The sequence below is a fragment of the Chenopodium album genome, chromosome 3, assembly GCF_948465745.1.
Source record: "Chenopodium album chromosome 3, dcCheAlbu1.1, whole genome shotgun sequence".
NCBI classification, from domain to species: Eukaryota; Viridiplantae; Streptophyta; class Magnoliopsida; order Caryophyllales; family Amaranthaceae; genus Chenopodium; species Chenopodium album.
Window position 1 is genome coordinate 28,288,363 of NC_137836.1, and position 13,336 is coordinate 28,301,698.

Sequence of the window (13,336 nt, forward strand, 5' to 3'; positions counted from 1 at the left end):
TTCTTTTGGGGTTACACTAAGTTTGTGTCCCCCTCTTATGCTCCGTTCCCCCTATTTCTAATTTGTATATTTGCACCCTTCTCATCCCAAGTTATGTAATAATGTAGGTAGAATAACTAAGGGCAGCCAAAAACATGGATTTTCTCTAAGGTTAAGAACATGGGATTATATTTTTGGAGTTTCAAGTTGCCTCATGTGTTGGCGAAATCGTCATATCTTTTCTTTGTGAGCATAAGATGGGCCTCTTTTTATTCAATACATCATGTAAGCCAAAGCTCATCAAGATTGTTAAAGTGTTGAGTATGTATTCCTTTTGATTTTTCCTGTTTGTATGTATATTTTTTATTTAATTCAAGTCAATAACATTAAAGAGATTGAAAAGAGAACAAGATAGACGTACTTGAAAATATATTTTTTATTCAATAATTAATGAGAGTACAAAATCAGTAGATTCGACAGCATGAATCTCTGAGTCTATCATAAAAGATACAAAACAAGACCTAGGGTGCTACATCTTGAAGTGTTGACAACTTCTTGACATTGCGTCTTCGAGCTTTGACCGTTTCTGACGCAGGTAAAATCCTCTCTAACAAAAAAGTCCATCTATATCATTAATGGTTTCATTTATCAAGTCCCTTTCAATTAATATTCCCACATTATAGACTTTTTGAAATGTGTCTAAACCAAGGTATTGTAAATGATACTTGTATCGTGGAGACATATTTTCTATGAACTTTGGGACAAGTTCATGACCCGGAGGTCTTTGTGGAATTAGAGCAATGTTTGATCGCCACCTGGAAAAGAAGTCAATGAAGCCTTCTTCTTCCCCTTGCTTAAGCAATTTGAGATCGCGCAAGGTAGTTGTGAGCTCGATGTTATTGACAAGGGGTAAAACTAGGTCGTCATCTAATTCTCCATTGTTTAAACTAAATTTATACACTTAACAAACCTAATACGAGTACGCGGTAAGTCAAGGGTCGAACCCAAAGGAATGAATCGGAGCTATGATATAGTCTAATGTTAAGCTAAACCGAAGAATATCAATGGTTGAGTTTTGTAACTAAGATAACAAGAATCAAGACAAGTCAAGATTCTAGAAATGAACTAAAAAGAAAGAAAAATCCTAGAAATGAAAAATTACCACCCCGAAAAGATGCCTTTGTCCTCCCTAGTTGGTTCGGTCTCGAGTTTGAGAATAAGGAGTCAAGATTCAAGATTAGGTACGCAAAGGTCAAGGATCCATGCCGCTCATGCAAATATATGTTGAAGGCTTGAAAAATAATGAACCTCACATGGATGTAGCAAAAATTTACTAATGGTGTCAAATCAACCAAAGGAAGCAACTCCGTCTTACCACAAACCCAAAGGAACCCGGCTTCAAGGCTCCAAATGGTCTAAACCACTACCTTAGCATACCCTATCCTAGAGTCAACCGCAAATATTTCAAATCATGCACACCAATAAAACATTAGAAAGCATACATGCAAAGGAAAAATTCCGAGTTTAGAATGTCGAAAGAAAAGAGCTAAACAAGCAAAAAGAAAAAGAATAACCTTAAAAATATTTTATTTTTATTTGAAAGAAAGAAGAGAACCAAAAATAAAAATAAAGAGAGAAAAGCACAAGAATGCAAGCAATCATATGTAATACCCAATCGTAAAAAAAGTGGTCATTCGGAAACAACGCCAATGACCCCAAACACGCTAGGTGTTACAAAGCAAACATCCTTGAACCATTCAACTGATCCTTAAGCTAATCATAAACTAGAAAAAGAAGAGATATAGAAAGATCTCACAGGGTGCCAAAGCTATGCTACATAATCAAGGTCAAAGAGCACCTTATGAATCGTTGAAATCCAAAGCATAAGCAAAAGATCAAGGTGAAAATATAAGAACTATATACAAAGAAAATTGGTACTAACTTCCAAACAAAAGCAAACTAAAGAAAACTCAATAGAAAACTATATAAAAAAATCTTGAAAAACGTCATCGTCATCAATGGTGGAAATCCCAAAACAACAACGTCAAAGGTAAGACGACTTAATAGACAACATACCAACTGGACTAACAAAAGCAAAGCAAGAAAACCGACCAAAATCTTTTCAAACATACCCCACAAGTCCAAGGTGCCACCCCCAAAACTACCCTAAAACACCCTTTTCGACATCTCTCCTCATACAAAGGCAACTATAGGAGAGGTATCGAAAAGGGGTAAATAAACAACCCAAGGGGGACTCTTGGCCACTAGGCCCGACACCACCATCATCGCATCCCCATCATAAGAGATACCTGACGGGGGGCCATAGGGTTCCTAACCACCGGTGTAACTGGGTGGACACCCATAATGACCTTTAAAAAGGTCAAGTTAGGATGCGGACAATTGTTCGTAAGGCTCGGGTTGGATGCAAAGCTCGGGGCATAGTGGGGTGAACTTAGGGGTAGTTGGGATCACCCCTATAGTCACTGCCCCCCGAAACCTAGTAGTCATAATGACCGGACTCGTCAGGGAAATCACGCATAAGCACATTGGGGTTTGAGACCCCTTTCCAATAAGGGTACATTAGGAGGTTGTCACCACCCCAAGATGGCACGGGCCCTAGTTGATAAAATAAATTAAAATAAAATAAAATCGGAATGAAATTGACATTGCAAAATTAAATTAGCACTTGGCCAAGTTTAAATCATAATAAAAACGTTTTCGTGTTAGTGGTAATTTAAAATCTCAACCTAAGCTCCCAGATACCACTTTGTAACACCCTAGAAATTCCTTTATTTTAAAATACCTGTTTTGCCCTGTATAAAAACTTTAAATAGGAATATCTAAGACATTACCGCCACCGTGAAAACGGTTAAGGCAAATATCAAAGACACACAGCGGAAGACTTAAAACCAAAACTATTTAAATAACACAATTTTAAAAAACCAAACCAACGAAAATAAAGTTGAAAATCAACGAAACCAAAGTCAAATAAAACCCACCATAACTTGGAACCATTTAAGGCCCTTATTCAAAACCGAAACAACCAAACTTTTTCTGTTAGTCCACAAAGTAATATAATAAAATATTCAATGCATAAAACAAATCATATCCTAATGGAAGCTAGCATGATTCCCTCTTCACTCATGCCCCGTCATGAACATGCTTCAATACCTGAAACTGTATCTCTACTTGCCCCCACTACTCTCCATTAAAATGGATCATCGTAGGGCCAAGATAAAGACATGGCCAGACACAAACAACACACACAATAAGCAAAGCTGAGTACATAAGTGTAACTAAACACACTAACATGCATTCTCTTATCATCACACACACTTACCTCACTGTACCTGTTTACAAGCACACCCAACAATCAACAAGACACAATGACTAGACAATAATTAATTCATTTTTTGTATTGATTACGCATCGAACGGGTTTCCACCTATTAACCTCCCCCAAATAAAATTTGAGGTTAACTGGCACGGGAGCTAACCGTGCCAGCGACAAACCACACAAAGGTGGCGGAATTCCTTCGCATAATATATAATAAAAAGGAATATACAGCGTCCTGTACTCCATTGGAAGTTATGGTTAAATATAAAACCCCATAACCCCCCGCCCCATTGTTCATACTCAAGGTATATACGTTCCAAGAGTTTTGGTGCGTAATCTCTTTCACTTTACGTTACTTACATATTATTAGACTTGGTGATGACTCTCAAAGCGTAATAAATCAATCAACAATAATTATTCAATCAAGCAAACATACCAATTTAATTCTTGAATAATTAGTGACCACATATTATTTAATGTTGAACCCTTTTTAATTCTACCTCAGTGTCAAAGACACCTTAAACGCATAATGCGCCACAAATCCTATCCCTCGGTGTTAAACACACCTTAAGTGCACAAAGGCACCGACATACAATTTATTCCTTGTGTACATAGACACTTATATAGCTCCTTCCTCATGCTTAAAGCATCAATAAAAATTATATGAACCATAATAAAATTTCTTTTCAATATTCCAGACATAATTAAACAATTAGTTTAATTAAACATGCTCTCTATCATGCCATAAATAAATATGTAGTCCATATAATCATGCCAAAATATAATTTTCCAATCCATAAACCATCACAAATAATTCATGCTTCACAATTCAATCACCAACACCAATAATTCACGATTCAATACATAAACCTTAGCATGATACTACTTGTAACTGATTGAAATTAAACCTAGCATGATTCTACATCATCAAAATATGCTAAGTACGCGAACGTACCTTGAATACGATCTTAAAATCGTCACGACTAGTAAAAATAGCTCACTTTGAAGTCTCCTACACATTAAAATTATAATAGAGCATTAAAACCCACTCTAAACAAATTTCCAGCAATATATACTATCCTAAAAACCCTCTTAAAATAATTAGAATAAGCTGAAATTATATTTAAAACACTCTAATTAAGTCCCACTTAATGGGTAATTTAAATTTCCTTCAAAAACATAATATTTAGGGTTCTAAATAAAATTCCAGCACTTTATTTCTAATTAAAACTTGTTGTAATTTGGTCTCAAAGCACTTTAATTGAAGATCTAAACATTCATACATCATATACTTTCATAATTTCATAAATCAAGAACCTAGGGTTTCAAAAATTGGGGCTTTTTAAATTAAAACCAAAGCTGAAAATTAATTAGCATAATTACAACATTCAAACATCAAAATTTAATCCCAAAACTCATAATTTATAATTAGATCTAAGCATAGATTAAATTAGAATAAGAAAGATTAAATCTTTTTTTTTTTTTTTTCGAGGAACACCGAGCAGCAGCCACCACGGCACGGCTGGGCTGCTGCCGCCTGTGCCGCCGCGGCTGCTGGCCGTGTGCTGGTGGCGCGTGGTGATGCGCGGTGGTGGTCCGGCCACGTGTGTGGTGGTGGTGGTGGTCGGCCGTGACAAAGGGGAAGGGAAAGAGGAAGAAAAAACAGAAAGAAAAGTAAGGAGAAAAGGGGAGAAGCTTACCTTGGGTTTTCTCCACTCTGGGCAAAGTTTGATTTGCCTCATAAGTGGGATATTTATACCCCTTCTCTACCAACCCTTTACCCTAAACTTTCCTCTTTTAGTTTTTCCTAATCCCTTTCCTAAAAAAACTTGTTAAAATTAAACTTTCTTTAAAATAAAATCCCCAACTTTTAAATAAAATAATTAAATAAACTTTCCTTTTATAATAATATTAATTAAAATACTTTAATTAAAATAATTACAACTATTTAAATACTTTATAAAATACATACTTTAAATAAAATACGTATCAAATACGGAGTATTACATGTCTTCACTCCCTTCAACCGGAGTGCAAGACTTCAAAAACTCGTCTTGCTTGAAATGAGTTATCAACCTCGTCACCATTCCTCAAAACTGAATTTCACCAATTTTAACCCCAATAAAAATCGCCCGGAAACACTCTATAAAAATGTATCTAAAATTAACCCGAGGCCCAAAATCCGATTTGGTGGCCATCCATAGAACCATGATCTCTTCTCTAGAAAGCTTAATAAGATCTTGCTTGTTGAATAAGGCATAACCAAGGACCCTATAAAGAATCCTAAGGGTCGGATGAATGATTTCACTAGCAATTGAATTCTTGGAATCAAAAGTTCTTTTATGAGCAATGGTTCGCCACCAAGAAACTTCATTATAAGTGGCCGGGTTTTAAAGGAGTGGCTCAAGAATATCTCCATGAGGGTTGAACCCGAGAGCTTCATTGAATTCAAAGAGGTTAAAGTGTGTTTGACATTGAATAGTTGGAATGAAATGAGATAATCTGAATCCCCCACCCGATTATATTCAAATGTTGAGAAAAATTTGATGGTGGGCTCAAAGTATGTTCTAGGAGAAGTTCGAAAAAACTCAGTCAAAAGGAGCTTGTGGAGAAGGATGTCAACGTCGGATTCAATTCCTAAGTTGACCATGTCATCACGATAGTAATTCCGAGTCCGTCTAAACTTTCGGGATTTCATTTTATTATATATGGGAACTTGTTTAGACCGATTGTAAAATTTGAGAGGTGGAAGAGGTGGAGGTGAGTTAGTATCCTGAGTAGAAGTATTAGGAGGTTGGCTTTGAGAAGATTCGCCATGAGAAGATTAATGGGACGCTTTTTGCTACTCTTGGCTTTTCTCAACAAATCCATGATAACCAAATAAAAAACAACAAATAGCTCAAAGGAAATCACACCAACAACTTCTCAACACCAATTCCACCACCAATACTCCACACAACTACACAACACCCCCAATACTACAAGGTACCTCTTTCAAACAACAAAACAATCAAAATACAAACAACAACCAACACAATTAACAATCAATATCAACACTAAAACCAATTCACTCAAAATAATTTCAAAATAACAAACAATTATCCATAATCATCATATGCATTCTAAACCAAGGTATACCAAAATCAATGCATAAAATTAATAAAAATCAACAAAAACAGAGCAAGGATTAGGATTATACAAAAGTTGTAGACACAAGAAAGCATTAGAACACCCAAAATGGACCTAGCACCAAGTAAGCTTGAAAATGCTTCAAAAACCCGAATTTTCCCGAAAAATCACGAGAAAAAGTTCCAAACTTGATGACAATGGAGAAAAGTGAGAGATTAAGTTGAAATTTGAGTGAAATGAAGCAATTTGATGTGAAAATTATGAATTAAGTGTTAGGGTTTGAGAGGAAAGATGAGAGAGAAAGAGTGTAAAATATGAGATATGGGAAAATAAGAGAGGAGAGAGAAAAAGAAATCGACCGTGAAAAATAAGACATAGGATGCCTCGCCCGCTCCCGATATCGCCGCGCCCGCGGGTGGATACCTGCGCCCGCGGGAAGTCCTTGGAAAGATTGAAGAATTTTACTTGAATAAGGGTCCGCGGGCTCTCCATATTTGACACGCCCGCGGGGAGCCTGCAGGTAACCCGCGGCTACAAACTGAAAGTTTTTCTTCAATTGTGCTTCAATAAGGAGCCGCGCCCGCTCTAAATGACCCACGGTCTTTCTCCTTCACCCACGCTGCGGGTAGCCCGCGGGGCAACCGCGGAGAGATCTTGGTCAAAATTTGGAAAATTTGTCATTTTAAAGCTCACAACCCCCGCGGCCTCTCCATGCCGGTGGGTGCCCTCTCCCCTGCATCACAAACTCTGCTTGCACTCTTCGCATCATTCACCCTATATCCATAGTTGATGATGGAAAGCAACCTACAAAACAAACAAAAACAAGAAACATAGTAAAAACAAAGACTAACAACAAAAATAAAAGAGAGAAAAGAAAAGAGAAAAGGGGTATGGAATCCGGGTTGCCTCTCGTAAGCGCTTTTATTTAACGTCGTTAGCTCGACGATTACCACCCATTCAAACTGGTTGTCGAAGAAGCAATGAGTGAACAAGGTCAAAAAAAGCACCATCAAAATACTTCTTGAGGCGATGACTATTGACTTTAAACGAAGCTGAAGAATCCATCATCGAAACCTCTACAACACCACTTGGAATGACACCCTTGACCATAAAAGGACCGCTCCATCTTAACATAAGCATTCAGGGAAAAAACTTCATTTTTAAATTATAGAGAAAAACTTTATCACCAACACAAAAATCTTTCTTCTCAATAAGTTTGTAATGTGTTTCCTTGGAACGAGCCTTGTACACACTTGCACAATTATAAGCATCAAGTCGAAGCTCCTCTAGCTCATGAAGATCCAACCACCTTTTCTCCCCCGCACTTTCCAAGTCAAAATTTATCATCTTGATTGCCCACAAAGCACGGAGTTCAATTTCAACCTGGAGATGGCATGACTTGACATATACTAGGCGGTATGGAGTGGTACCTATGGGGGTCTTGAAAGCCGTTCGATAGGCCCAAAGAGCATCATCTAATTTCTCCGACCAATCTTTTCGATTTCTCGCAACCATATTTTCAAGGATGAGCTTAATTTGATGATTAGAGACTTCCACTTGACTGCTCGCAAACATGTTTTGAAAGGCATGGTGAATAAAATGAGAACCGTTGTCGCTTATAACTGCCTTTGGCACCTCAAAACTTGGAAAGCTTATTTTCTTAAACAACTTCATAACCACCTTATGGTCGTTTGTTGGGGAGCTAATGGCCTCAACCCACTTTGACACGTAGTCGACCGCCACAAGGATAAATTGATTTCCGAAATATGAAGGAAATGGCCCCATAAAGTTATTACCCCATACATTAAATACCTCCAACTCGAGTATGGGTTGTTGAGGCATTTCGTTTCTCTTGGAGATGTTCCCAACTCTTTGACATTGATCACATGTCTTTACAAAGCCCCATGAGTCCCTAAAGAGATGTGGCCACCACAAACCGCATTGAAGGACCTTAGTGGCGGTCTTAGAAACACCCATGTGGCCCCCGCTTGGATCCAAAAGGCACATTTTCAAAACATTTGGCACCTCTTCATTTGGCACACATCGTCCAAGTAAGCCATCGACCCCTCGCTTGTATAAAATGGGATTATCCCAAACATAATGCCTTGTCTCTCTCTTGAGCTTCTTTCTTTGATTCTTAGAAAATGAAGGAGTAAACTCCCCACATGCAAGGAAATTCATCAAATCGGCAAACCATGGGTGCTCCTTTACTTCATTAGCATATAAGAAGTCATCAAAAATCTTATCCTCAATTGGAGAACCATCATCATGAATTTGAGAATCATCTAGACGAGAAATATGGTCCGCCACAACATTCTCCGCTCCTCTTTTATCTGTAATCTCAATGCCGAAGGTTTGGAGCTTAAGAACCTACGGGATCAACCTTGTCTTGGACTTTTTCTTGGCAAAAAGATATTTGAGAGCCACATGATCCGTGAAGACTATGGTTTTGGAACCCAATAAATAACAACGGAACTTCTCAAAAGCATGAACTTCTCAATAGCCAAGAATTCCTTCTTCGTTGTAGTGTAATTCCGTTGAGCTCCATTGAGGGTCTTGGATATATAATAGATGACACGAAGCTTCTTGTCCTTTCTTTGACCCAAGACACCTCCTATTGCAGAATCACTTGCATCACACATCAACTCAAATGGTAAATCCCTTCTTGGAGCTTGAATAATAGGAGTAGAGGTTAGAGCTTTCTTCAACTTATTGAATGCCTTCAAACACTTATCAACAAATACAAACACGACATCTTTTTGAAGATCATTGAGGGGCTTGGAAATGAGGGAAAAGTCTTTGATAAATCTTCTGTAGAACCCGGCATGGCCCAAAAATGACCTCACACCCTTCACATTGACCAGAGGTGGCAATTTTTCAATAACCTCAATCTTTTCCTTGTCAACCTCTATGCCTTTATGTGAAATTTTGTGCTGGAGTACTATTCCTTCTTCAACCATGAAATGACATTTTTCCCAATTCAACACGAAGTTCACTTTTTCACACCTTACAAAACACTTTTCATGATTTTCAAGGCACACCTCAAAGGAAACTCCACCTTCAGAAAAGTCATCCATAAACACCTCCATCTCCTCTTCCAACATGTCTCCAAAGATACTCATCATACACCGTTGGAAAGTAGCGGGAGCATTTAAAAGGCCGAATGGCATTCTCTTATAGGCAAAAGTACCATTGGGACAAGTAAAAGTAGTTTTCTCTTGGTCATCGGGATGAATAGGAATTTGGAAAAATCTCGAATAACCATCAAGGAAACAATAGTACTTGTGCCTTGTTAGTCTTTCAAGCATTTGATCAATGAAAGGAAGGGGGAAATGATCCTTCATTATGGATGTATTTATATGTCTATAGTCTATACACATCCTCCATCCCGTGACCGTCCTCGTTGGAATGAGCTCACCTTTCTCATTCTCAATGACGGTCATACCTCCCTTCTTTGGGACAACGTGAACGGGAGAAACCCACCTAGAATTAGAAATGGGAAACATAATTCCTGCATCTAAAAGTTTGGTGATCTCCTTCTTCACTACTTCTCCCATTTGGGGATGGAGCTTTTGTTTCCTTTAAATGGATGGTAGAGTACCCTCCTCAAGAGTTATGTGATGTGTACACAAAGCGGGGCTTATACCTTTGAGGTCATCAATGGTTTATACCAAAGCACCTTGATGCTTCCTCAAAACATCACATAATTTTTGAGCTTGGTGCTCACTCAAAGAAGAGCTAAAAATCACGGGGAAAGTAGAGTTGGGTCAAAAATTCGTACCTAAGGTGTGATAGAAGAGGTTTGATCTCAACCATTGGTACACCTTTACCTTCCTTTGAAGTGGCGGCTTGCAAAGCTTCTTGACTTGAGATATTCATGCACATATGCTCATCCACTTCCTCAATGTTTCCATTAAGCAAATCCTCATACATTACCACTTCCTTGATAGGAGCACCTATCTTATCCTTGTTCAACAAGACATTCTAAAGAGGATCATTAGAAGTGAGAAAGTGCTCATGCATGGAAGATACAACAAGATCAAGGGAATCAATCAACATGCAATTTTCTAAAGAAGAACATGGATACTTCATGCTTTCATTCAAGTCAAATTCAATAACCTCTTCTCCTACCTTGAGTGAAATTTTCGCACTCTTAACATCAATCATAGCACCCGAGGTAGCAAGAAAAGGTCTACGAAGAATAATGGGAATGGTATCATCTTCATCCATTTTAAGAACCATAAAATCTATCAGAATTACAAACTTCCCTACTCTTAAAGGAACACCCTCAACCTTCACCTTAGGAATCTTAATTGACCTATCGGCCAATTGTAAGGTAATTTTGGAAGGCATAAGTTCCCCTAACTCAAGTCTTTGATAAACCAAATTTAGCATTAAGCTAACACTAGCTCCTAAGTCACATAAGGCATAATCAATTTGCATCTTATTAATGGTATAAGGGATAGATAATTTTCCGGGATCTTTCAACTTGGGTGGCATCTTGTTCATTATAACTGCACTACAATTTTCGGTCAAGTTGATTGTCTCCACTACATCATAGATCCTCCTACCACTCAAAATGTCTATGAGGAATTTTGCATAGTTGGGCATTTGGGTAACATCTTTGGTAAAAGGTAGAGAAAAATGAAGTTGCTTAAGCATGTCAATAAATCTTCTAAGTTATTCATCCAACTTATGTCTCATGAATATTTGTTGATATGGAAGCTTTGGTTTCACGATTTCTTACTCCACTCTCACCTCTCTAGGTGTCTCAATCACAACCTCACTCAAAGATTCACCATTTCTCTCATCCCCTACCAAGACCTCCTTGGGGACCTCCTTAGTTCCACTCTTCCTAGGAAAACTCTCCTAAAGAACCTTACCACTCCTTAAAACAATAGCATTCACGGGTCTCTTGGGATCTAAACCTTGCTAAGGTAAAGAAGAAGGACTAGCATGGTCTTTCAAGTCATTGTCAAGTTGAGAAATTTGGTTTTCTAGCATCTTATTATGAGTCATCACCTCATTTGATTTGTTGTCACTTAAGTCCATGTAAGTGCTCAAAAACTTTGTTTGATTTTCTATGATTTCCTCCAAATTAGTCCTATAAGAAGAGGATTGTGAATAGGAATTATCAACTTCAGTTTTTGGAGCAAATCCGGGAGGAGGGCCTCTTTGAGCATTATTTTGAAAATTTTATCTTCCTTGATTGTTCCAATTACCCCTATTTTGATTTTGACCATAACCTTGATTATGGTTACCACCACCTTGATTATGATTTCCATAACCTTGGTTTTGATTACCATAATTTTGGTTTTGATTTTGGCCATTATAACCTTAATTGTTATAGTTACCTCGAGAACCTTGGTTCCCTTGGTTCCTATAACCACCACCTTGGTTATAGTTGTCAAAATTACCATGGTTTTGGTAATTCCTATTCCATTGACCCCTTTGGTTATCAAAACTTTGCACATTATTATTGTTTGACACATAAATAACATGTTCACTCTCATTATTATCAAAATAATCATTACCATCCGGAAAAGCATGAGGGCAATTACTAGAATCATGATCATATGAACACACACATCACAAAACAAACAACCACTAGGCATGTTACTAGAAGAAGGAGGGGGATGAGAGTTAGAAGGAGTACCTCTCCCCTTAAATTGAGAGGGAAGACTTGGAGCTTGGGAAGAAGAACTCTTTTATTTTTCCTTGATTGCACTCACTTCCTTCCCAATGTTTTCCATTTGTGAGGAGATATTGTTAATTGCATTTAAATGATCAACCAAGTACACCGAAGAGTTACTCTTGCTAATTGATTCTCTCTCAGCATCTTGCCAACCTCTATAGTACCTAACAACATCCTCAATGATGTCCATCACTTCTTCTTTCGTCTTATTCATGATGGGACCTCCGATTCCTCTATCTAGGCATGACTTGCCTTGGGGACTTAGGCCTCCAAAGAAAATCTCAATAATTTGATAGGTTGGAATCTCGTGGTGAGGACACTCCCTTTGATACTTCTTATATCTCTCCCATGCTTCATAGAGGCTCTCACTTGGCTTTTGTTTGAAGCCTTGAATCAAACTCTTGCCTCCGACGTTTTCTTTTTTGGATAGACCGGGTTAGAAATTCCTTTGTAACCTCGTCCAATGTAGTTAGAAAATTCGGCTTAACCTCCTTGTCTAGAAATTCAAAAGCACACCCAATGAGAGAAAAGGGAAAGAGCTTGAGGCGGATGAATTCTTTGGAAATTCCTTGAGATGATTTAGCGGGCTCTCATGCTTGGCTCCACTAAATGGTCGCCTCTCTATCAAAGTGATCATAGCCGTCCTAATTTCAAAATCATTTGTCGGTGTTGTAGGTGGAGCAATTCCACTCTCAAATCTATATGCACTGGGAATCCCCATTCTTGCTTGTTCCTCTTGTTGCGGTTCTTCCTCACTTGAAATGCTAGAGAACAAAGATTGTATAGAAACCCTTAATCTTGTAATAGTCCTCTCAATCTCCGGATCAAATGGCACTAGTGAATGACCACGTGCTCTATGCACACAACTCAAAAGAAATGATTTGTAGCACGGCTACAAGTGTAGCCTTAAAGAGAAAAATCTTTTTGTTTTTTAAAATGAAATAGACTCGACAACTATAACAAAGCACAAATGTCAGTCCCCGGCAACGGCGCCATTTTGACAAGGGGTAAAACTAGGTCGTCATCTAATTCTCCCTTGGTCAAACTAAATTTATAAACACTTAACAAACCTTATACGAGTACGCAATAAGTCAAGGGTCGAACCCAAAGGAATTAATTGGAGCTATGTTATAGTCTAATGTTAAGCTAAATCAAAGAATATCAATGGTGGTGTTTTGTAACTAAGATAACAAGAAT

At 38.0% G+C, this 13,336-nt stretch overlaps 1 protein-coding gene and 1 pseudogene across 1 annotated transcript; one reads left to right on the top strand and one right to left on the bottom strand.

The window, feature by feature from the left end:
* Nucleotides 1-7,133: 7,133 nt before the first annotated feature.
* LOC145624967 (putative mitochondrial protein AtMg00860) lies at nt 7,134-9,533 on the bottom strand. The gene is made up of 3 exons (XM_081678053.1): nt 9,085-9,533; nt 7,463-7,570; nt 7,134-7,248 (listed from the first exon to the last, which is right to left on the bottom strand). The coding sequence occupies exons 1-3, from the start codon at nt 9,531-9,533 to the stop codon at nt 7,134-7,136; spliced, it is 672 nt and encodes a 223-aa protein (XP_081534179.1).
* Nucleotides 9,534-12,441: 2,908 nt separating this feature from the next.
* Nucleotides 12,442-12,554, top strand: LOC145625867 (small nucleolar RNA R71; annotated as a pseudogene).
* Nucleotides 12,555-13,336: the final 782 nt, after the last annotated feature.